The 25,075-nt window shown below is 34.5% G+C and overlaps 2 protein-coding genes across 3 annotated transcripts; both read left to right on the top strand.

The window, feature by feature from the left end:
• Positions 1 to 804: 804 nt before the first annotated feature.
• LOC137828350 (protein YLS7) lies at positions 805 to 6,238 on the top strand. Of its 2 annotated transcripts, none has more exons than XM_068634875.1 (4): positions 805 to 1,069; positions 1,260 to 2,174; positions 3,737 to 4,011; positions 5,249 to 6,238. In XM_068634875.1, the coding sequence occupies exons 2-4, from the start codon at positions 1,406 to 1,408 to the stop codon at positions 6,050 to 6,052; spliced, it is 1,848 nt and encodes a 615-aa protein (XP_068490976.1). In that variant the 5' UTR covers positions 805 to 1,069; positions 1,260 to 1,405; the 3' UTR covers positions 6,053 to 6,238. The 2 variants fall into 2 exon arrangements, with proteins under 2 accessions (XP_068490976.1, XP_090161366.1); XM_090305240.1 differs by having other exon boundaries at positions 925 to 1,069; positions 1,260 to 3,136.
• Positions 6,239 to 19,998: 13,760 nt separating this feature from the next.
• Positions 19,999 to 25,063, top strand: LOC137828538 (65-kDa microtubule-associated protein 3). The gene is made up of 13 exons (XM_068635155.2): positions 19,999 to 20,271; positions 20,929 to 21,015; positions 21,111 to 21,317; positions 21,565 to 21,810; positions 21,928 to 22,137; positions 22,240 to 22,395; positions 22,484 to 22,643; positions 22,725 to 22,876; positions 22,982 to 23,069; positions 23,472 to 23,545; positions 23,689 to 23,763; positions 23,877 to 24,150; positions 24,459 to 25,063. The coding sequence occupies exons 2-13, from the start codon at positions 20,944 to 20,946 to the stop codon at positions 24,932 to 24,934; spliced, it is 2,190 nt and encodes a 729-aa protein (XP_068491256.1). The 5' UTR covers positions 19,999 to 20,271; positions 20,929 to 20,943; the 3' UTR covers positions 24,935 to 25,063.
• The last annotated feature ends 12 nt before the right edge of the window (positions 25,064 to 25,075 follow it).

The following is a 25,075-nucleotide window of genomic DNA, read 5'->3' on the forward strand; positions in this document are numbered from 1 at the left end:
CGCAATTCAGCTGTTACTACAAGTAAGTATAATTTATGTACATTTAATAGAACTTTCTATATTATTGTTATAGCATTCCAAACAATAATTAAGTTTATCTTTTATATAAGTACCCATTATCTTATTATCAGCATTAAGACTAAATACTCATAGAGTTACTATTCATTACTTATTTTGTTCCTTTTTAAATGTTCTTCATTACTTATTATGATGTAAAAATGAAAATAAAAAAATCTTATAAATATTTTATTAAAATCAATAAAATTTATTGTACTTTTTTTAATTTTTCAAAAAATCTTAAACAACACTAAAATTTAATTCAAAGAAAAAATAGCAAGAATTCATTAGTAAAATTTGCATATAAGATAAAACAAAGTCATTCCACTACCTCATCCTAACAAAAACAAAACAAAATCAATTTCACGCAGTTAAGCAATAGATTATTTAAAGAATTTGAGTTAAATATTACTTAAACCAATAACTTAATGGATAAAATTTTATTAAAGAGAAATAAATGAAAGATAAAAAACTAGATTCTGTAAATTGTCAAACATAACCTTAACGGGATATTTGGCTCCATTATTCCTAGTACTTCGAATTTGAAAAACTTTGCTATATATATTTTTATAAAATATGTTATGGATTTTTGTTGAAATGGTTAAAGATATTTTCTTTTTTTAATTTTTGGTTAAAAAAGAATGCATTTTAAAGTTGGAGAGATTAAAAATGGATTTTTTTTTAAATATTAAATTTAAAGTTTTAAACTTTTTTAAAGGGGAAAAAACTCATTTGACCTCTTTTCTTATTATGAAGAAGCATGGGCAGGTAAAAAATCAAATGTAACCTAGAACTTAGAAGTTGGCATGAATTTTAGGTAAGATCCTGTTGTCGATAAATTACATCTGAGACTCTTTCTCTCTCTTTGTCTTCTTCAATTACCTTCCATTCCTTGCGCACTGCGTCTAGCATCAGAAACACAGCCAAAACTTGCTGTTATTCCTTGTTCTTTCGGTGATCCAGCACTTTTACCATTCTCTTCACTTTATACCCGGAAAATCTCCTCACGAAGGTTTATGCTTTTCTTTCATTATGTGTTCCAAATCTGTTTTTCTTGGTACATTTTCTTTTTAGGTATGTTCATTTGCTTGAATTCTGTTTCCTATTTCAAAAACAATATTTTAGGTATTTCTGCTGCCTCTTCATATTTTCGGTCACATTCTTCGTATCCTATTGATTTGTTTTTTTTGCGGTTATGACAGGATTTCTTCGGGATTGATCTAATCTCGGGCACTAGTTACCTAATCTTTGTGTTTTTCATCGCTGAAAGCTTAGATATTTTGTATGGTTTTGAAAGATTTCGTGCTTGGGAGTTTAGTGCTGAGCTTGATTGTATTGATTGAATGACATGGCTTGGACTCCTCTCAAAGGTTCTCCCAGAGCGTCTTCCCATCCAAGGCCTCTTTCTTGGATTGCAGTTGTGGTAGGAGCACTGGCTGTTTTCTTATTTTGTGCTTCCTGGGTTCTTGTATCATCCCCAATTGGTGCCACGGTTCAGGGTTATTTTTATAGTGTAGGTAGTTCAGAAAAGTTAGATTTACCTGTGTCTTCAGGGAATGAGTATTCTATTGATGATGGTCACTTGAATACAAGTTTAGATCAGGTTAATAATAAATCTCCGTCGGAGAATCTGCAGTCTTCCTCAATTTCCAATGAGGTGTCTAATGATAGTGAGAAAGAACAAACTAATACTGAAACAAACTCGCAATCGGACTTGACTGAGTCTACTCCAGTAAACCTGCCAATGACCGAGGAAGTGAAACAAGATCCCGCAGTTTCTAGTTCAGGAGAACCAGTGACTACGGTTGGCGACAATGTGGATGTATCCAATAGTAGCTTACCTGCTCAAGAAAGTGCAGATATAGCCAATAGTAGCTTGCCTGCTCAAGAAAATTCACAAATTGATTCGAATTCAAGTGAAACTATGCCATTGGCAGGTTCCAACTCTTCCAATGAGACAGATAATATTAGAATGCAAGAACCTGCTCCGGTGGCTTTGATCAATCAGTCCACAGTTGTAAGTACCGCATCAAATGAGACCTCTCCGTCTTCTGATGATTCCAGATCAACTGCTGTTCCAGCTTCCATAGAGAAGCAAGAAAGCACATCTCCTGTAGGTAAGCTGGTTTGGTAAATTCAGGTTGCACTTGTAATCTTTAACCTACACTAGCTTGTTGTCCATGTGTCAATGTGTATTAACCTTCCTTTTATTTTGATCTGTGTGGATTTTCAGTAAGGTTAATTAAGAGTGAAGATTTTTTCCAGTTTGCACGATTCATAACTTGGATGATGATGATTCCTATCTAGGAAACTTGTATTTGACTTTTATTTGTATTTTACTTGTATGTTTTGTTTAAGACGCATGATTTTATATTGTTAGTCATAAAATGATTGTTTTATAGGTTTTATCATTTTTAAGAATTTATTGTATATAGATAGTATAAATTATACGGACTGTATGTCAAATCTTACATTAGCAACTATCTTGCTATCTGCTATCTTGTAATAGGGCTTTTGGTTTCAGCCACTGTGTTTCTTCTCAAGATTTAAAACACTTTTTACTGCTAAATATTGTTGTTTAAGGATATTTTTGGGTAAAATTTTGATTTTTCCCTAATTTTATGTGCAATTTGTTGGATCAAATAATAAGTGTGATGTTATTTATCACGAGTTTCTTTATTTTTTAGTATTTCTATATGTAGTATAAATTATGTATCTTTTGTTGTAATATTTAAAGTAACAGCCATCCCACTTCCTACCTTAGAGTTTTTAGGGTTGGTTAAATATGATGGGGAGCATAAAAGTGATTATGTTGTGAGTTGGAATTTTGCCACTGTGCCTTGAGTAAGAGAGTGCTGTCTGAATCATAGTATTATGGAGCTCCAGCTGTCAATGACTTTACCATAGTGGTATATCGTTATACTGATACATTAGAACTTTACTCTTTTAAGGAAAAGGTGATTATGAGGGCTTGCAGTCACATGCATCAGATGCAAATTGTTGAACTCAATGGCCCATTCATTCCCATGGAGATTCATCATTCAGTTCCAGCCAATTTTACCCTTTTTATGGTTACAAGGTTATATGTTTAGACCATAATTATTTTCTGAGTTCCCATTAATTTACCAGCTTTATTGGGTGGTAGTGAAAAATAGAAGGATTTGAATCTCATTGTCAACAGCACTGAAATGCCTAAAAAGAACTTACCAGAATTCTCATAATAAGAATGTAAAGAAAGTGAATTGTTGGAGATCAATGAATTAAAAATATGATCAAATTATAATATATAAGTGAATGTAAATTTTATCTTGCAACTCACTTTTGTAGGGTTAAATTAAGACTAAATTCATTTTCTAAGATAACATCAAAGTCTTATTTGGGCATATCATATTACTTGATGATGGTCCACTATAGGACTACCCACAAATATTGGTCAACACATACAGAGAGACATAGAGTCCGAACCATTGATCTTGCTCTTGTACTTTTTGAAGTGAAGATATTTCATTTGTGTTGCTTCATGTTTTTAAATGTTCTCAAATATATTAATTGTTGGTTATTGGATCTTGTTACTACAATTCCTCATATATATAGGGATAACCTTTTTTCTCAATAATATCGTTTGGTATTACTGTATATTGTGTATTTTTTAATTGTTCCACATTCTTATGTGTTGTAGGTTGCGATCTGTACCACGGACATTGGATACATGATCCATCGGGACCATTATACTCAAACAATTCATGCCCTGTATTGACACAGATGCAGAATTGTCAGGGTAATGGGAGGCCTGACAAGGATTATGAAAATTGGCGATGGAAGCCCTCTCAGTGTGACCTCCCACGGTTTGATCCCAAAAAATTTTTGGAGATGATGAGAGGGAAGACCTTGGCTTTCATTGGAGATTCAGTAGCCCGAAACCAGATGGAATCAATGTTGTGTATTCTGTGGCAGGTTATTTTTTTATTCCTTATTGATCTGATTTGTGTGGAAAATAAAATGATTCCAAGATGATACATATTTTCAGTGTTTTGTTGACTTGTCAGATTAATATCTTCTTAAGGGTGCTACATATTTTTTGTGATTACAATCTTTTAGATACATGTTACTGTATGGACCTAGGTCCATCTCTTTGTAATTCAATGTACATTCTATATATAATATGTTCCTTGGTTGTGCTTGTGAGATACAAGTATTCCATCATATGACTATCTATCATTTATTTATACATGGTAACTAGAGCCTAGTCGAATCCTTGCCCGCCTGGTGGACCTTCATTAGTGCCAAAATTTTTTCTTTCCAAAAATCATGTTTCTTTCTGATTTCTAGCATTCTCTCATCACCGAGACTCCTTTTTTGGCCATTTTACACCATTTCCACCACATCCCTGTCGCAAGTTATAGACAATCTAAAGGCAATAAACTCTTTCAAGGGAAGGACTTCAACATAATAATTCTTTAAAGAAAGATATGGATTGGATAGCTTTAAAGAAATTTGTATCTGGAATTATTGACTTAAACATAATAATTCTTTAAAGAAACAGATGGGATTGTATCATCAGCATGTGAGCATAGTTTTGAGTTTATATTTGTTTGGTTTGGGGTCACCTGAAGAAATAAATTGTCTTTCTTATTGTGATAGATGCTTAAAAAGTCATACAATACTAGTTTAGATTTTAAAATTTCAAGAAAATCTCGCGGCACTCTTCAAATACATCCTTTTTGCATCTTGAAGCAACACCTGATTTCTTTTATTTGAGAAATCTATCTGTGATGCTTGTCCTTGATAAAAATATTTAGAAAGTAAAACAGCTTCAAGTGCATGGAGTATATTTTTCCGAATATTTTTTTGTTTATAAAATTTCAGGAGATGGTCCTCCAGTCCTTGGTTTCGTCCTGACTTTGTTTTCAACTTTTATGTCTTCCATAGTCTTACCCATCCAAATAATATTAAAATTAAAAAAGAGACCTTTTTGCGCACTAGTTGAAGAATTGTCATCGTTTGGTCGTGGTGCTGCACCTGCACCATGCCATGTTCATGATAAAAAATGGTTTGTTGTTGGCAGTCAGTTTCATGCATTTCATCTTTATATATTCATATACACATACGTAGGTTTCTGGATATCGGGAATTATGTGTTAGCCATCCATTTTATGACGGTGAGAAGCTTAACTAAAATTTTGTACTTTCAGGTAGAGACACCGAAGAATCGGGGAAATCATAAGATGCAACGATATTACTTTAGGTCCAGTTCTGTTATGATTGTCAGGATATGGTCCTCGTGGCTTGTAAAACTAATATCCGAACCATTTGATTATGCTCCAGACGGTGTAGATAAGCTCCATCTTGATGCCCCAGATGAGAAGTTAATGGAGCACATCCCAAACTTTGATGTGGTGGTTCTTTCTTCTGGTCATTGGTTTGCCAAGAAGTCTGTGTATATTTTGAACAATGAGATAGTGGGGGGACAGTTGTGGTGGCCAGACACGTCTCGGGAGATGAAGGTTGACAGTGTTAAAGCTTATGGTATATCTGTTGAAACAATTCTAACTGCTATTGCTACCATTCCAAATTACAAAGGGCTTACAATTGTGCGTTCCTACTCACCTGACCATTATGAGGGTGGGGCATGGAACACTGGTGGATCATGCACCGGGAAGGTTAAGCCTCTTGCACCTGGTGAAGGGGTGGAAAACGTGCACACAAACATAATGCATGAGCAACAGGTGACAGGTTTCAACCGTGCTGTTGAAAAGGTGACAAATGGATCGAAGTTGAGGCTAATGGATATTACTGAAGCTTTTCAGTTCAGGCATGATGGTCACCCTGGCCCCTTCAGGAGTCCTGACCCAAATAAGATTACAAAACGTGGCCCTGATGGAAGGCCACCACCACAGGATTGCTTGCACTGGTGCATGCCAGGCCCTGTTGATACCTGGAATGAACTTGTGTTTGAAATTATTAGGAGAGAATATGAAGGTGGAAGTGCATCATGAGATTTTTTATTTTATTTTTACTATTAAGCTGTGGTGTGCTTCTGCACTCGAGTCAATAGGGTGTGACTTGTGTAGAAATGTAACTGTCTTTATTAGAAGGATAAAGGTAGTTGTACCACCACTGGAATCTTTTCATAGAATGATATATATATTTATTTATTATACATAATTTAATTTATTTTTAAAGATTGGGATGTTTCCATGCTGTTTTGAAGGTCAAATCTAAATATTGTTCTTCTTTGGAAAATTGTCTGAAGGGCGAAGAGGAAAATGGTGAATTTCCAATAACCTTTCAAAATATTTTGCTCCCTTTTTAAGCTATCCAACTTTTCGATAATTTGGCAAAAGAAGCCAAATTAAGTTATTCCTTGGTAGTGTTTGATATAATCTATTCTTTGTTTCTTTTCAATAAAATGAGAGGTGAGATCAGGTAAAGGTAATTTGTTTTATGAGAAAATGAGTACTTTTTGTAACAATTTTTTTATTTTTAAAAACTAATCTTAGTAGTTTCTAACTTTAATGTTTTTATATTTTAAATCTTGAGGTATAAAACCTTTACCCAGTAATTATAAAATTTAATTATATATTTATATGTATTAAAATTATCAAACATATTTTTTTAACTTAATTTCTTACTTTTTAAATATAAGTTTCAAATTAAAAAAGAAGTAAGTCAAACATTATTTTATTATTTAAATATGATTAATATAATGTTTTATTGATAAATAATAAACATATAAAAAAATATTGTTTATGTTTTTAATTAAGCTTTGTTTTAAACATCTTAATATGCTGAATGAAAATCAATTGCTTTTTTGTTATCAGTTATCAGTCAATTGGAAATTATTACATGTGTAACTTTTAATAGACAAATTCTTCCTACAGCGAGTTTGTTGAACCTGCATCCTACACATTTTTAAATTTTAAAAAATGTCCTTTATTTCAAAAAATGAAAACCTAGAATTGAAAAAAAAAATATTTCTGAAATAAAATTTAAAAATTAAAATCTCATTTCAAAAAAGTAATTCCAAAATAAAAAAATACAGTTTGAAAAAGAAAATGAAAAAAAAATCTAAAAAGTATTTTTGTATGTATCCTTTTATTTAAGAACATTTTTATCATTTCAATAAAAAAAATGATGAAGTTTCAAATTTGATAGGATGCGAGAGTAATTGCACTTTTAAAGATGATTGTAAAAGGTAAATAAATTTACTATTATGATAATATGTTAGGATCCAACAGAGATTCATTAATTTATTGCCTCCTGAAAGTTGTTAGACGTTACTTAGTTATCTCTTACTCTCACCTATAACTATTTGAAATTCTTTCAGCTACATTTTCACTGGCCACATGCTATAAATTGCTTCTCATTTTTCATCACTTCGTCTGTTTATTTCAATGAGTGGATTTGATCCAGAAGAATAGGATGGAAATAAGAAAAAAAGTGTTGCAATTTCAATTAAGGAAAAGAGAATGAAAAATAATGGGAAAATTGATAGAAATTTTTAAATGATATGAATAAGTGTAATTGATAAAACGAATTATAAAATTGTAATTTTTGTGATTAAAATTAATTTAAAATCAAATATAGTTATTTATATATAGAAGGTGTGTGATTAAAACATTTTTTTGGTTATGACATGTGAATTTAGTTGAAAAAAAATATATAAATTGTGTGATATTGTGAAAAAATGAAGGTAAATTTTGTAAATAATTTTATTGATATAATAAATAAATAAAAAATTATCTGATAAATGTCTAAGATTACTATATTATCTTTGTATTTAAAATAAATGATGATAAATTATTATACATACTGTCTGTATATTTGATTAAAGCATTATTTCCGACCGTGAATTCGGTTATAAAAGACATGCAAATTATTGTGCATATAAAATGTAGAAAAAAAATCATAAAATGAAATTAAAATGAAAATAAGAATAATTATAACATAAATTTATTGACTAAATTATCTTTAATATTATATATGAATTTTAATTACATATAAATTATAATTTTATTATTATTATTATTATTATTATTATTATTATTATTATTATTGTACTGGTAGGCTAAAACCGAGAGGTTCATGCCGAGAACTACATAGTATAACAATTAAGATGTTAGGTTAAAATCGAGAGGTTTTGACCGAAAGCGATGAAGACAAGAATAAAACAAAAATATAAATATTATAAAAGTCCAATTAGATAAAAACTTGCAAGAGGGGTGCACAAATAATAAAAAAGGTGCAGAAAGAAAGCCCAAGAGTAAAGGGGAAAGCCCATTAAAGAAACTCTATAAATAGGAGTTCAGAGATAGAAAGAGGTAAGAGTGATTTTATCTGATAAATATTAAACCTTTTCTGACTTTGGCATCGGAGCGACTTGCAGGTACCCCCCACCTGTTGTGAGGAGAAGCCGAGAGCACCAGCTTAGAGGAGAAGCCGAGAGCACCAGCCTAGAGGAAAAGCCGAGAGCACCAGCCGAGAGGAGAAGCCAAGAGTTCCCATCAAGGAGAGAAATTAAGTACCCAGCCCAAGATAGTGTTCAGCCCAATATTGAAGGATTTGTCTTGTTAACCCATTTCGAGTGTTCTTGGTCCCTGTTGTAAGAACATTTTGGCGCCCACCGTGGGGCCGAGGGTCAATTGAGAAGGGTTAAAGGCAAGATGAGTCAAGGAGGGGAATAAGGTGGAGACCGGGAAGACAATGTTAACATGCCAATGGCGATGTTGGTCCAATTACAAAAAGAATTCGAGATGTTAAAGAAGAATAATGAAGAAGAATTAAGTATGTTGAGAGCCAAAAACGCACACATGAGGAGAAAGTTACAAGAGGAAACGGTTTTGAATTCATCTTTCGAAACTGTTCAACCTAGGATACAAGTGAATGAAAGGCTGTGTCACAACGGAAGTTCCCAAACCAGAAGAAGATGGCTTGAAAATTCTGGGGTTTGTGTAGGGACATCTTCTAGAAAACATCCGTTTTATGATGTTATAATCGATACTCCGTTGCCTGACAATTGGAAGAACTTGACCATTGACAAATATGATGGGAGTACAGACCCTGATGAGCATATTGCAATATATACTACTCAAATCAGCTTGTATACATGGAATGATGCTGTTATGTGCAGAGTATTTCCTACAACTCTGAAAGGGGCAGCATTGAGTTGGTTTACACGCCTCCCACCTTTGAGTATAGATTGTTTTGATACGTTGATAGAAAAGTTCGGCGCTCAATTTGCAACTAGTCGTTCTCATCATTTAACGTCAATCGCCTTAGTGAACATAAGACAAGAGAAAGGAGAGTCCTTAAGAATGTTCATGGAACGTTTTGGAAAGGTTGCTTTGGGAATCCGAAATCTTAGCCCAGAAGTCACCATGCATCATATGATAACGGCATTAAAACCGGGATCGTTTGCCGATAGTCTTTGCAAGAAACCTGCGATCAATTTGGATGAACTAAGGCAACGAGCATCAAAATTTATGCAAATGGAAGAATTAAGGGAGTTTCGAAACCAAGTAAGGGTTGATGGAGGTGAGAAGAGGGTGATAGAAAGAGAACACCCACCTGCTGCAAGAAGAGCCCGAGAAGAATTCAGAAGCCGAAAATTCCAACAATACACACCTTTGAATGCAAACAGAGCTAGAGTTTTACAAGAAGCTATGGCAACAGAAATAATACCACCACCAAGAAAAGCACGAACACCAGAAAGAGCAGATCATACCAAGCGTTGCGAGTATCATAAAAATCATGGCCATCATATAGAAGAATGCATCGGGTTGAAGGATAGAATAGAAGAATTAATTCAAGCTGGGCAATTGAAACACTTCGTCCAAGGAGGAAATGCGAGAATAAGGTTAAGTCCTGAGAGAGGATCGAGAGGGGGAGAAATGGGCCAGAGAAGAGTTGAAAGATTTGAAAGAAGAGATGAAAAAAGAGTTGAAAAAAGAAATGATAGAAGAGATGGGAGGTTAGAAAGAAGAAGTGATAGGGATCATCATAACACTCAATCAGTAAGGCGGAGTCGGGAACGAAGTCTGGGTAGGCCGGTCAGAGGATTTATAAACACAATTTCAGGAGGTTTTTCAGGAAAGGAATCCTCATCAGCAAGAAAGCAACATTGGAGAAGTATCAGAACCATTAATCATATTTTCAAAAGAAGAACCTTGCCACCAATGCTTTTCACAGATGAAGATTTTCAAGAGATTGATCCCGATCACGACGACCCCATGGTGATAACGGTAGAAATAGCCGAATACGCCGTTATGAAAACCTTAGTTGATCAGGGGAGTTCAGTTGATATTTTGTTTTGGGATACTTTCAAAAGATTACATTTAAGAGAAGAAGATATTGTACCTTTCCGAGAGCAGATCATTGGCTTTTCGGGAGAAAGAGTTAATACTAAGGGGTACATTGATTTGATGACCACGTTTGGAAGAGGTAATAAAACTAAAAAGATCAAAATCAAATATTTGGTGGTGGATGCTACTACATCGTATAATGTGTTATTAGGACGATCCTCTTTGAATAAACTGGGAGCAATAGTTTCAACACCGCATTTGGCTATGAAGTTCCCAACAAAAAAGGGTGAGATAGCAACGGTTTATGTCAATCAAAAAGATGCTCGGGAATGTTATGCAGCAGGTTTAAAGATGAATTTAAGAGCAAATCATGATACTGAAAGAATGGTGGCAATGGCCGATTTGGACCCAAGAATAAATGACGAAAGGATAGAACCAAAAGAAGAGACCACAACTGTGGTATTGGGTCAAGACGAGAAGCAATGCACTTATGTAAGTGGAAGTTTGCCCAAAGAATTATTGAGTAAATTCATCACAGTGTTACGTAACAACAAAGATTTGTTTGCTTGGAAACCATCCGATATACCTGGGATTGATCCGAAAGTAGTTTGTCATAAATTGTTTGTATGTCAAGAAGCAAGACCGGTGTCTCAAAAAAGAAGAAAGTTGGGAGAAGAAAGACGAAAAGCAGCAATGGAAGAAACTGAGAAGTTAATGCAAGCTGGTTTCATAAAAGAGGCTCAATACACAACATGGTTATCCAATGTAGTGCTTGTCAAAAAACCAAATGGAAAGTGGAGAATGTGTACAGACTATACAGACTTAAACAAAGCTTGCCCGAAAGATACATACCCATTACCCAACATAGACCGATTAGTGGATGGGGCGTCTGGACAAGAGATGATGAGTTTTCTTGATGCCTATTCGGGGTATAATCAAATACAAATGTATGAGCCAGATGTTCCAAAAACGGCTTTCACCACAGATACCGCGAATTATTGTTACACAGTCATGCCTTTTGGTTTGAAAAATGCTGGAGCAACATATCAAAGGTTGATGGACAAGGTGTTCAAGGATCATATCGGAAAGAATATGGAGGTATATGTTGATGATATGGTTGTGAAATCAGGGGAGATAGAGAAACACTTGGAAGACCTTGAGGAGGTGTTTGCACAGATAAGAAAATACGAAATTCGGCTTAATCCAGAAAAATGCGTTTTTGGGGTAAGAGGTGGAAAATTTATGGGTTTCATGTTGACAAACAGAGGCATTGAAGCGAACCCTGACAAGTGCGAAGCAATAATGAAGATGGGAAGCCCAAAGAATTTGAAGGATGTACAAAGACTAGTGGGAAAACTTAACTCATTATCAAGATTTTTACCAATTCTGGCCGAAAAAACCAAACCAATAGTAAACTTACTAAAAAAATCCGAAACCTTTGAGTGGGATGAGCGATGTGAGCAAGCCTTTTCTCAAATCAAAACTATAGTGGCCGAACCACCAATCTTGGTTAAACCAGTGTTAACCCAACCCATCATAGTCTACCTAGCAACCTCAGCTGAAGCCATAGGAGCGGCCTTGATACAGGAAACCCCAGAGCAAAAACCAGTATATTTTGTGAGTAGATCCCTACAGAGTGCCGAAACCAGATATCCCAAGATTGAAAAAGTTGCCTTAACCCTGGTGTATGCTGCAAGACGTCTTCGACCATATTTTCAGAATCATCAGATAATTGTGAGAACAGATTATCCAATATCCAAAATTTTGAGAAAACCAGAACTTGCAGGTAGGATGGTGACGTGGTCGATGGAGCTATCAAAATTTGGAATCAAGTACGAGCCAAAAGGACCTATCAAAGCCCAATCCCTTGCGGATTTTATTATTCAAATGCCGAAAACAACACAGCAGGAGCAATGGACATTGTATGTAGATGGCGCATCAAGCAAACGAGGCAGCGGAGCAGGAATAGTGCTTGAAGGACCAGATAACTTCCAGGTGGAGATGGCGCTAAGACTTGAGTTCAGAACATCCAACAACCAAGCCGAATATGAAGCTCTTGTTGCAGAGTTACTATTAGCCAGAGACATGGGAGTTGAAAATGTCATTTGCAAAAGTGACTCTCAACTTTCGGTGGGACAGGTGCAGGGACAGTATCAGGTAAAAGATCCATTACTGATGAAGTATTGTCATAAAGTGTTAAATATTATGCAATGTTTTAATAAGGCCGAAATGAAATATATTCCAAGAGAACTAAACATGAAAGCAGATTCATTATCTAAGCTAGCAAGCCAACAACGACAGGGGCAACACAACTCCATCATACAGCAAACTCTTAGTCAGCCGACAGTGAGTGTGGAAGAATGCTTGAATATTGCAACTTCAAAAGATGAATGGATAAAGACGTACATAGAAGTAATAAAGAGCCAAGAACAAGGAGTTGAACCGGATGCAAGAATGGCAAAGAAAGTAGTTAGTTTTGTGTTAATTAGTGATGAATTATACAAAAGAGGATACTTTGTGCCTTTGTTAAAATGTCTTTCAAAAGAACAAGCTGAATACGTAATTAAAGAACTCCATGAAGGAATTTGTGGGTTACATTGCGGAGCTCGAACAATGGCAACAAAGGTTTGTAGAGCCGGTTACTATTGGCCAACAATCCGAGAAGATTGTGAATTTTATGTTAAAGCATGCAAAAAATGTCAAGAATTTGGAAGTTTGAATCACATACCGGCACAGGAGTTGCGCGAAATTGTTTCCCCATGGCCATTTGCAAAATGGGGAATGGATATACTTGGACCATTCCCACTTGGACGAGGACAAACCAAGTTCATGATAGTAGCTGTCGATTACTTTACAAAGTGGATAGAAGCAGAAGCATTAACTAAGATAACAGCTCAGCAGGTCCAATCGTTTGTATGGAAAAATATAATATGTCAATTCGGAATCCCACACACCATTATAACTGACAATGGCAGACAATTCATTGACAAAAAACTTATGGAATTTTATGCAGATTTGGGGATCAAGTCAACAAGCACGTCAGTTGAGCATCCACAAACAAATGGACAAGCTGAAGCCGCAAACAAGGTTATTCTCGGACAGTTAAAGAAGAGGTTAGGAAGTGCTAAAGGACTATGGGCTGAGAAGTTACCAGAAATATTATGGGCATACAGGTGCACACCACAAACATCAACAGGAGAAACACCATTCAATCTCACGTACGGAACAGATGCAATGTTACCAGTAGAAGTTACTGAACCAACACTACGAAGGCAAATGGAAGATTGGAATATCAACAATGAATGCTTAAGAACTGACCTTGATCTTATTGAAGAACTCAGAGAACGAGCAAAAATAAAAGAAGCAGCAGTAAAAAGAAGAGCAATGAAGAGGTTTAATGCGAAAGTAAAGTTCAGGGATTTTAAGGAGGGGGATTTGGTCTGGAGAATGCGTACTGATGCTCGGAAAGATCCACGACATGGAAAGTTGGCATCCAACTGGGAAGGACCATTCAGGATAATGGAAAACTTACACAACGGAGCTTATAGATTAGAAACTCTAGAAGAAAAAGTGATACCAAATACATGGAATGCGAGTCATTTAAAGTTCTATTTTAGTTGAAACAGAAGATGTAAGCCAAAAACTTGTATACATACCGATCATCTAATCAAGAAGAATTATCCAGTAACATCATCTTATTAGACTCATGCTTTTCTTTTCGGTCTTGGATGTTTTCACTACAAGTGAAATCCCTTCCGAAACAATACTTACTACTTTTCGGTCTTGGACGCTTTTCATTTCAGGTGAAATCCCTCCCGAAAAAATTTACATCATTCTTTTCGGGCTTGGATGTTTTCACTTCAGGTGAAATCCCTCCCGACAAAATTATTGACATAACTCTTTTCGGTCCTGGATGCTTTCACTCCAGGTGAAATCCCTCCCGAAAAAAGCGGTCTTTTCGATTCTTTCTTCAATTAGTTCACAAGACATCTCCAAGCAATGGATATAAAACCAAGAGAATCATAGCGTTTAATTCAAACATCGGCAACTAAAGACAAGAGTTAGATCTATCCAAAATAACATTAAGGTCAAGCCCCAAGCTGGTCCACGTTTTTGGTTACTCGCAACAAATTGCAGAGTAGGAAAATTCTCTATTTTGCACTAAAAAATAAAAGCCGAAAAGTAGTTTTTTACTTTTTACGTAATAAAAACCGAAAAATAGTTATGATTTTCAAGCAACAAAAACCAACAGATAGTCATGTTACTTTAAAAGTAGTACAAACCGAAAGGTAGCAATTATTCCAAGGCAATAAAAAACCGAAAGATAAACTTAATGCTTGACGGTAATAAAAACCAAATAATAATCTTGTTACGTTTCTAAATTAACATTTAAAACATTTAACTAAAATAACCGAAAGCACAATCCCAATAGCGTTCGACCGAAAGGTTTATCATACAACCGAGAAGACAAAACCAAGAGGTTCTAATAACATTCAGTACAGTGCCAAAAGTAAGAGTCAACAAATAATACCTAGTGAGTAACAAACAATAACTCAAGGGGAATAATATTCTTTAATTTCTGATAAGATTCCAAGAGGAGATTACAGAAAGGACTCAAACTTCCATATATAAGTTCAACATTTCAAAACCAAATCAGTCTCGTCATGTAAACCGAGAGACTATAAACAAAACATTAACATCTATATCTTTCTAATTTTCGATATTGATATCTTCGGCATCATTATCCGGAATTTCATTAGCAGGAATTAATTCACCATTATAAAAATCCTTCTTAACATCAAAATTCCCTTCATCAATAGGAATCTTGTAAAAATATTTTGCTTGTTGAAGAGCCTTCTCGAAACCCAGTTTATGTTGTTCAAAGATAAAGCTTTCGGCTTCAAAAACGTTAGTCCTCAACTGATGTATCTCCTCATCCATAGCTTTGATGGTGTTTTTGTCGGAATCATTCGCAGAAGATAATGCCGATACCTTTTTGTTCAAGCCTTGATTTTCTTTACACAGTCGAACATTCTCTTCGATAGATTTCAAGTTCTCGTTCTCCAAATCAGAAATTTTCTTCCCAAGACCTTCTATTTCGACTTCTCGTTCTTTTTTATGCTTTTTAATCTCTTCTAACTGCACCGATAAAGAGCTCATTTTTTCTTTATACTCAGCAAAATCATTCTTCAATTTGTCAAACTCAAATAAAGCCACACAGTTTCTATTCTTCTCCTTCATCATCTTTCCAATCAAAAGATTTCTGCTTGATAATTCAAATAACAGAATCTGCCAAAGAAGCAGCATCCATAGTCTTCAGCATGTTGTAAGACGATTCACCAAAAGATGTCTGAACAAACTTCGCATATTTAGTTGTAGCACTAAATATCGTTTCCGAGAGAGGTTCGGAAGAAACATTTTCACTATGGCGATGGCGCCGAGAAGACGAATGCGACCTCTTGCTATTTCTATCACGTTTTTTCGATTTCTTTGAAGGACCAGCAGCCTCAACATTACTTACCAGTTCAACCACTTCAACATTCACAATGGGTTCCACGACTTCTTCCACCACAGGATTCACCACACTTTCACGACGGGGAGTTACATCACCCACCTTGTTCAGCAATTTCGAAAAATACGAGCGAGCTTTCGGATTAGTGCTCGCCATTAAAGCTGAAAATCAATAAAACATTTAGCTAAGTTAAAAAACTCATCCTATAAAGAGCGAAAATGTGGAACAACCACGTACCAATCAGATCTTCTCGAGGATTTGGTGAAGTGTACAGTTGTAGTAAGGCGCGAGTGGGAACCTGGTACGAGAGCCGACTAAAAACTTCGATAACATGACGATCGGCCACACCCATTGAATGAAACGAAATTGAGTTAAACTTCACAGGATCTTTTGTCCAGTACAGAGGAAACCTTGGAGAATCTCCATCAAAAAAATACTCTCTTCCTACAGGCTCTATTAGAATTTTAAAAAAACTCCCCTTAAAATTTTTGTATGATGATGTAAAAGGTTTAAGGAAACAAACATTGGATTTACTAATAAGGGATAACCACCCTGGCCGCTTCCCAGGCCGAGAGCTATAATAGTACAAGAAGGAAGCAGGACTGGGAGAAAGCGATAATAATTTACACAAAATGCTAAATGCTTGCATCGCAGCCCAACCATTCGGATGAAGCTGAGTAGGCGCAACATTAAGAAAGTTAAGGATGCCTATTTGAAAGTTGTTCAAAGGCAACCGAATATGAAGATCTCTAAAAAAGCAAGCATAAAAATAAAAAAAAATTCATAACTATCACCCTCTCGACCATGACAAACATTATCGGCATCTCCAACACGCCGAAAAGAAATAATATCATTTTCAATGTCAGAATAATAAATCTGAGAATAGGAAAGGAAACTACGAAGTTCGATAGCAGAACGGTATTTGGACAAATACTCTCGGACTTTAGGATTAACCCATTGGTAACCTGGACGAAGATTTCTCTAAGGCAATACAATGCCGAATTCTTGAGGAGCATCAACAGTCGGTGCTCCATTTGAATCATTCATACAAGAAGGGGTAGCAGATGAAGACTTCGAGTCTTGACGATCCTCTTCTCGCACCACTCGCCCAGTTGATTCACCACCCGCGCTTGAAAAATCATCAGAAGCAGAAAAACTTGAAAGAGACATTACCTTTGCAAGAACTGGTTACAGATTGAAAATAAGCTTCTTTTCTCAATACACAACGAAACACATTCGTAAAAGTTTGAAAGAAGACCCTATTTATAACCCAAAGATACACCCTAGAATTTGAAACGTTGCAAGCAATCTGAAACCGTTCAAAAATGTATAATCTAACGATTGCAACAACAAATTCACGTCAAATCAACTTAAATCGGCAAGTTAAAGCACAAAAACCGAGGCATTCAATATCAAATCAAATCAAATGTCAAATTTACTATAATTTATTAAGACACGAATATTTTTTAAAAAAAGCTTAAAATATTTTTGTCTTGGGGGGCTAGTGTACTGGTAGGCTAAAACTGAGAGGTTCATGCCGAGAATTACATAGTATAACAACTAAGATGTTAGGTTAAAACCGAGAGGTTTTGACCGAAAGCGATGAAGACAAGAATAAAACAAAAATATAAATATTATAAAAGCCCAATTAGATAAAAACTTGCAAGAGGGGTGCACAAATAATAAAAAAGGTGCAGAAAGAAAGCCCAAGAGTAAAGGGGAAAGCCCATTAAAGAAACTCTATAAATAGGAGTTCAGAGATAGAAAGAGGTAAGAGTGATTTTATCTGATAAATATTAAACCTTTTCTGACTTTGGCATCGGAGCGACTTGCAGGTACCCCCCACCTGTTGTGAGGAGAAGCCGAGAGCATCAGCTTAGAGGAGAAGCCGAGAGCACCAGCTTAGAGGAGAAGCCGAGAGCACCAGCCTAGAGGAAAAGCCGAAAGCACCAGCCGAAAGCACCAGCCGAGAGGAGAAGCCAAGAGTTCCCATCAAGGAGAGAAATTAAGTACCCAGCCCAAGATAGTGTTCAGCCCAATATTGAAGGATTTGTCTTGTTAACCCATTTCGAGTGTTCTTGGTCCCTGTTGTAAGAACAATTATTATTATTATTATTTTATAAACATGTTTTTATTGTTATAATTATTTTAATTTTAATTTTATTATTATTATTTCATTACTAATATTTCTAAAATTAATATTATTAATATTTTATAAAAAAAATCAAATTTATTAATTTTATTATTAATATTAATAATAACATGATTACGTTTAATTATTTATTATTATAACTATTTTTAATACTTTTATTAATATTATTATTATAATTTGATCTTATTTTTAATTTTTTTTTCTTATTATTATTTTTAATTTTATTTGATCATTATTATTTTTAATTATTATTATATTATTATCATTTTTTATTATTTAATAATATTATTATTTTATTATTTTATTATATTATTATGGGAACATGTCTAGAGAAAAGGTTAAAGATTATATTTTTTATAAAGATTGAATCACCCTATTTATATTTATTCATTTTTTATTACTGATAAAAAAAATGTTATATAACATAATCAATCATCAATTATCTTACTGTAAACTAGAATAAAATTATTTTAGTATCTAAAATAATATTTAATTTAGTTAATATTATAATTAATTAAAATTCATCTCTATTTAATGATTTTTTTTAAATTGATTTTTATTTAATAAATTTTTTTTAGTAATAATTGATTATCTTCACCCATTTGTTTTTCTTTATATTTCATTTTCATGTTGTGTTTTAACCACAACATTTACCTATATATGGTCAATCAAGTTAGTAAACTTAATTCTTAATGTAGGTCAATGAAAAAGCCTACCTGAACAACAATTTTCTTTAAATTGAATTCCACGAACCTTAGCTCACCTTAATTTTACCCACAACACAAACTCAACTCAAACCAAGAATCAAGAATCATGAATTATACATGGTACTTTTGTCTTTAGATATAACTTTACCTGAATTTTTTTCCTCTAATTCTTCACACAAGATCAAGATCCTCGCTGAAATATTTCTTTACAGTTTCACGCTTTCACATTTTCGAAAGTTATCATATACAACATGTGAGTATGTGAGTGTAACCCAAATCCATCTATATAAATAGTTCTCATTTGAAAATAAGCAAAGTGTAAATTATAATGATTTATGATTGAATATGATAATATAATTTTTTATATATTATCAATAAATTTCAATTAAAAATATATTTATTCTAATGTTTATAAATATATAATGAATCATAAATGAAAGTTATCTATGTTGCTATAGTGAACTATTTATTATATTTTCTAGAATACGTAATATGATAATTCAACAATCATTTATAATTCCACTTAACTTCATTTTCTTATAATTTACTATAATGCATGATTTAGTATATTGTAAAAAGTACCAAATACAAATTATACAAATATATTAAAATATAGATCTGGTTTTTAACAACAAAATATACATCTAGATATTATGCTTTAACTTCGATATAAATTCCACTGGAATTATCCATGAATGAACAATTGTACCACTTTAGTTATCAATCTAATTTCAAAAGGTTAGAAATATCAATAGTCTCATATTTAACTTTTACTTCTATTTCAAGAAAAATTAAACAAGTGTAAAATTGAAATTTGAAATAAAAATCATTAAAAGTTCGAATGAACATTTTACACCGTTAATAGCTCAACTTCAATATGTTAGAGTGACAAATTACACAGTAATAGTTTTTAGGTAAATATTGAAAATGTGCAAACACAACTAACAATTATTCCTTAAAAAACCTAAAAAATATTAATATCTGTTTATTTAACAACAATACCTTAAAATAAACAAATCAAACGTAGTCCATCTTACAGCAAAAACCTATGCCACTGCAAAACATGACCAACCAAATTAAATGATTCCTAATTTTTTATGTCTATTTAGTTTAGTTATCAATAAATTCAAAAGAATCCCAAATTCGATCCTTTACGTTGCAAGTGTTTAATTGTTATTATTATTATAGTATTAATCCAAGTCAAAACTTAATAACTTTCTCTCTCTTATGAATTTCAAATTCAAATGTCTTCTCTTTAACAAATTTGATTACTTTTTATATTATTTTTTACAAAGGCAGATAGAGAGAAGAAGGGGCAACAATAAATCCAAATCAAAATCAAATCCTCAACGAGCGCTTTTCAAAACGGTCCCTTTCGTCAAAACGGCTATATTCTCTCTCTCTCTCTCTCTCTCTCTCTACAATTCAAACTTCAAACTCATTTTCATTCTCTAAAGGAAATCAACTCATTCCTCTTCTCACTCAGCACCGACGACGGAAAATCTCAACACGAAGCGATTCTCAGATCCCTTGCGTTCTTCAGGTCAGTTCTCGGATCAGTGAAAATTCTCGCTCGCTCTTCACATTCTCATGAAATGCGTCTAGTCAAATTCCTAATTCGAAACTGAACCCTCTGTGTAAATCTAGATACGTGGAAATTCACTTTATGTGTCCTTGTCTAATCTGTTACTCTGTTTCTTGCTTCTTGAACCCACACGAGTTTATGATTCGTTTCTCGCTGTTTTGCAATTTGAACTGCGTAGCTGCTTCCACTTTCTTCTAGCTGAGATCGATGTGGCTCTTATCTGAATCGGATTAGTACGATATATTTTTGTGGTCTTCTCTCCGTTTCAAAAATTTGAGTTCTAATTGGATTCCGGGTTCACTTAAGTTTTTTTTTCCCAATGTTGTTTAGTTGTTTCTATTTCTAAATTTGAGAGGATGGATTGAGAAAATAACGTGCTACTTCAGCAATGGTAGTAATTTCACTCATATAGTGTGTCCTTGTGATAAAGGTGTGGATTTTAGGTTTTGGGGGTCGTTGTAATATATTTCTATATTGCTTTCGAACGTCAATCAAAATTAAAAATCCTTCTCTCTCACAAGTTTTTTGTTAGTTTCTATAAATATCTAGTCAAAATTAGACAAAGAGTTGTTTTGGAATTGGTGTTTCTGAATTTTAATGGAACGTCTCTGGCAGATACAAGTGCCCAAAATGTCCAAACCTCGAAATGATCCCCTTCTGCAATCGGAAACAAGTTGTGGAACACTTCTCTATGAACTTCAGGTACATATTAAGTTTTGCTGTAATCATCCCCTTCCTCACATCTCCATCAGCAAGGTTGCAAAAAAATTTCATTGTTTGCCTCATCTTTCTTTTAGATAATATGGGACGAAGTTGGGGAGTCTGAAACTGACAGAGATAGAATGTTGTTTGAGCTTGAACAAGAGTGTCTAGAAGTATACAGAAGGAAGGTAGACCTGGCAAATCGGTCTAGAGCTCAATTAAGGCAGGCAATTGCTGATTGTGAGGCAGAACTTGCAGCCATTTGTTCATCAATGGGAGAGAGACCAGTGCATATTCGTCAGGTTAGATATTTTAAGAATTGCTATAATTTGTTTGCTGTTGGTTGTAAGGCGTGTCTGTGTATTACTCGAATGGGGTCGAAAAAAGTCCTAAAGTACACACTTTAAGTGGTAAAATCCACATTAGAGAAACTGCATCCCTAAGTGGATTACCATTCTATAGCTTAAAAGCTTGATTTTTTTTCAAGATAATTTGTTTTCCAGTTAGACTGCTAATTGGATTGTACACTATCTCTTTCGTTTTTTCTAGACTGATCAAAATGTTGGAAGCCTCAAGGAAGAGCATGCAAGAATTCTGCCGCAGTTGGAGGAGATGCAAAAAAGGAAATCTGAGCGTAGAAATCAATTCGTAGAAGTTCAAGAGCAGATTCAAAGCATTTCAATTGAAATACATGGTCCTAGAGAGTATATTCCTGCTGTCATAGATGAAACTGATTTATCCGTGAGAAAACTTGAAGAATTGAACAGGCAGCTACATGCACTTCAGATTGAGAAGGTCAATTATCTGCTTATACTTTAGTTTTTTTTAACTGTTTCACTGACTCGTATCATCACCTTATTTATCCTTCCTTTTTGCTATTTGTAATTATGCTCGTATATTATCCTCATGCAGAGTAGTCGCTTAAAGCAAGTCCAGGAGCACCTGTATACATTAAATTCTCTATGTTTAGTGCTTGGTTTGGACTTCAAGCAGACAATTAACGGAATTCATCCCAGTTTATTGGAATCAGAAGGACCTAAGAGTGTAAGTAATGACACCATTCAACAATTGGCCATTGCTATAGAAGAACTGAGGGAGGTTAAATTACAGAGAATGCAGAAGGTAAAGATTGAGTTAGGAATTAATTGCCATTTGTATTTAGTATTTTATGAATTTTGTTGTTTTCCCCTCTGGTTATATTTGTAATAACTTATGGTTTCGTAGCTCCAAGATCTTGCTACTACAATGTTGGAGCTCTGGAACTTAATGGATACCCCTGTTGAAGAGCAACAGTTGTTTCAGAATGTTACATGTAATATAGCTGCTTCAGAACACGAAGTAACTGAACCAAACACCTTGTCAATGGAGTTCATCAATTTGGTGAGTTACAAGTTGCTTGAGTGTAATAGTCTTATATTTCTTGATTTTTATGGTTCAAAATTCATGGAGAAGTGATAATGTCATCCAGGTTGAGGAGGAAGTAGCTAGGTTAGAAATGTTAAAATCAAGCAAGATGAAAGAGCTTGTATTAAAGAAGAGAACAGAGCTGGAGGAGATTTGTCGAAAGACTCATTTAATTCCAGAAATCGATAATGCAGTGGAATATGCTGTTGAGGCCATAGAATCTGGTAACTTTCTACTTTCTACCAAGTTGATTGCAATTATTTTCTTTGCGAACTTAAAAGTATGCCTAATCCTTTTTTATGCAGGTTCTGTGGACCCTGCTTGTGTGCTTGAACAAATTGAACTTCAGGTTGCCCAAGTCAAAGAAGAAGCTTTTAGCAGAAAAGAGATACTTGAAAAGGTTGAGAAATGGTTGGCAGCATGCGATGAAGAGTCTTGGCTTGAGGAGTACAACAGGGTTAGTAATTTGTAACCTGCTTCAACACTGCCAATTTTGACCCACTTTTTAATCATAGCTACATTTGACAATTTAACTATGTATTTTGTGTTGTTTACCCTCCAGGATGATAATCGATACAATGCAGGGAGAGGTGCTCATCTTACTCTCAAGCGAGCTGAGAAAGCTCGTGCCTTGGTCAACAAAATTCCAGGTATTCAATAGTTACCATATTTGTCATGATTTTGTTATTTGTTGCATTATGGCTTAATTTATTGCAACATCAAACTGAATTACGAACTAGGATAGTATTATAGTGGATTACGGATTAAATTGTAGTGTAGTGAGACAAACTAAATTTTGCATGGAGCGTCATCAAAGGTGCCAATTTGGATGTGAAGTTACTGTTTGTGAGTTCCATAAGAAATTGTGGAGTAAGGAGCGCTAGTTTAGTTGTTTTTTTGGTTTGATATTGTTTTCTTCACGCTAAACTATATTCGTCTTTCAACTTCATTTCTCTACTGAGCCATCTGATTCTGTTTGTTGGATGAAACTTATTTTTCCCGCATCTGTGCTTTTATATAATTTTAAAATGGCCTCTCTTTTTTTCGTATAGCACTGGTGGATGGTCTGACTTCAAAAACTATTGCATGGGAGAAGGAAAAAGGCGTTGAGTTCACATATGATGGTGTAAGTGCTCTTTCCAAGAAGCTAGTTCATTATGGTTTTTTAGATATATATTGTGGGGTGTGGGGAGTGAACTGAATATTAGTTTCTTCATAGTTGGTTGTTCAAGCAAATCTGCTTCTAAGTGTCCTGTTTGTGGTTTCCAGATTCGTCTACTTTCTATGCTTGAAGAGTACAATATATTACGCCAAGAGAAAGAGCAAGAACGTCGTAGGCAGCGGGTAATGTCTTCAATATTTACCCTAGTGCAACATTTTTGTGTGTGTATCATTCAAGAAATAGATGTTTCATATTACTAAACAAAACTTGTTAAGATGTTAATTTTTTTTTTCAGGACTTGAAGAAACTCCAGGGACAAATGATAGCGGAACAGGAGGCACTATATGGGTCCAAACCAAGCCCTTCAAAGCCCCAGAGTGTAAAAAAGGGGCCTAGGATGTCAACAGGAGGAGCAACTAGTAGAAGAGTCTCGCTTGGGGGAGCAATGCTTCAAACTCCAAAGCCTGATTCAAAAGCTACTCACTCACGTGCCATGAGAAAGAATGAGAAAGGGCACCAAATTGAGCATTTAAATTATCTGGATGATGGCATTTCAGGTTTATCATCAGGTTGTTTCATTAAACTCTACTAAAAAACATAACCAGTATCAAACTTTTATCCAACTTGTCCCTAAAAACCAGCCTCAAAATTGTTGGTCCATTTATATTCCTTTGTTTTTGTAGAAAAATGCTCCATCTGAACAAGTCAGAACAACATCACAGCCTTGCTGTCTTATACGGAACAGCTCATTCCATTTATGTTTTGTCTTTCACGCTAAGTTGCACAAACATTCGGCATGATGTATTGTTATCTATATGCATTTTGTAACTCATGAACTCGTTTAGAACTAATTGTTTCTTTCCCTATGTTTGAGCAGCTAGAAGAGGGTTGGATATTGCTGGGGTTCCTGTTAAAAAGCACTCATTTGGTGCTGGGACTCAAATCATAGAATCTCCTCTTATACGACAACCTTTTTCTCCCATCTCTTCTAACAATGTAGCTTCAAAAGCTAATGTGGCAAATGCTACAGATGAACTGAATAAACAGGGTGAGAAGTTGCAGAGAACACTGTCGCTTAACAATGTTCCATTCACTACTCCATCCAAGACAGCTACTTTGGTAGATGAAGAGAATAGAACTCCGAAGACAATAATGCCTATTCCTTTCCCAGCTACCCCATCGACAGTATCAGTTCCAATGAATATGGCTATGACTCCAGCTCCTTCTTCAATTATGAAGAATATAAACTTGAATTCAACTCTCACCACATCAGTTCCTTGTGGAAATGACTTGATTCAAGAGATTGAATATTCCTTTGAGGAAAAAAGGCTCGCTTTTATGATGTTAGCATGATTTTTTCTTAGGTGTTTCATTTTACTTACTGTGATGGATTAATCATAAGTCAATTGTAATTGGCTTCCTGATTTTGGTGATTGTTGTGTACATTTGGAGAAGTGAAACAGACGTACTAATTTGAGATTCTGCGGTCTAGTT

The sequence above is a fragment of the Phaseolus vulgaris genome, chromosome 7, assembly GCF_051622355.1.
Source record: "Phaseolus vulgaris cultivar YP4 chromosome 7, ASM5162235v1, whole genome shotgun sequence".
In the NCBI taxonomy this organism is placed as follows: domain Eukaryota; kingdom Viridiplantae; phylum Streptophyta; class Magnoliopsida; order Fabales; family Fabaceae; genus Phaseolus; species Phaseolus vulgaris.

Bases quoted from the DNA above. Each gene is read 5' to 3' on its own strand.
- LOC137828538 (XM_068635155.2), top strand. From the start codon at position 20,944: ATGTCCAAACCTCGAAATGATCCCCTTCTGCAATCGGAAACAAGTTGT. The intron at 21,811-21,927 runs GTCAATTATCTG...ATCCTCATGCAG, and splicing joins ATGCACTTCAGATTGAGAAG to AGTAGTCGCTTAAAGCAAGT. The intron at 22,138-22,239 runs GTAAAGATTGAG...ATGGTTTCGTAG, and splicing joins AATTACAGAGAATGCAGAAG to CTCCAAGATCTTGCTACTAC.
- LOC137828350 (XM_068634875.1), top strand. From the start codon at position 1,406: ATGGCTTGGACTCCTCTCAAAGGTTCTCCCAGAGCGTCTTCCCATCCA. The intron at 2,175-3,736 runs GTAAGCTGGTTT...TATGTGTTGTAG, and splicing joins AGAAAGCACATCTCCTGTAG to GTTGCGATCTGTACCACGGA. The intron at 4,012-5,248 runs GTTATTTTTTTA...TTGTACTTTCAG, and splicing joins TGTTGTGTATTCTGTGGCAG to GTAGAGACACCGAAGAATCG.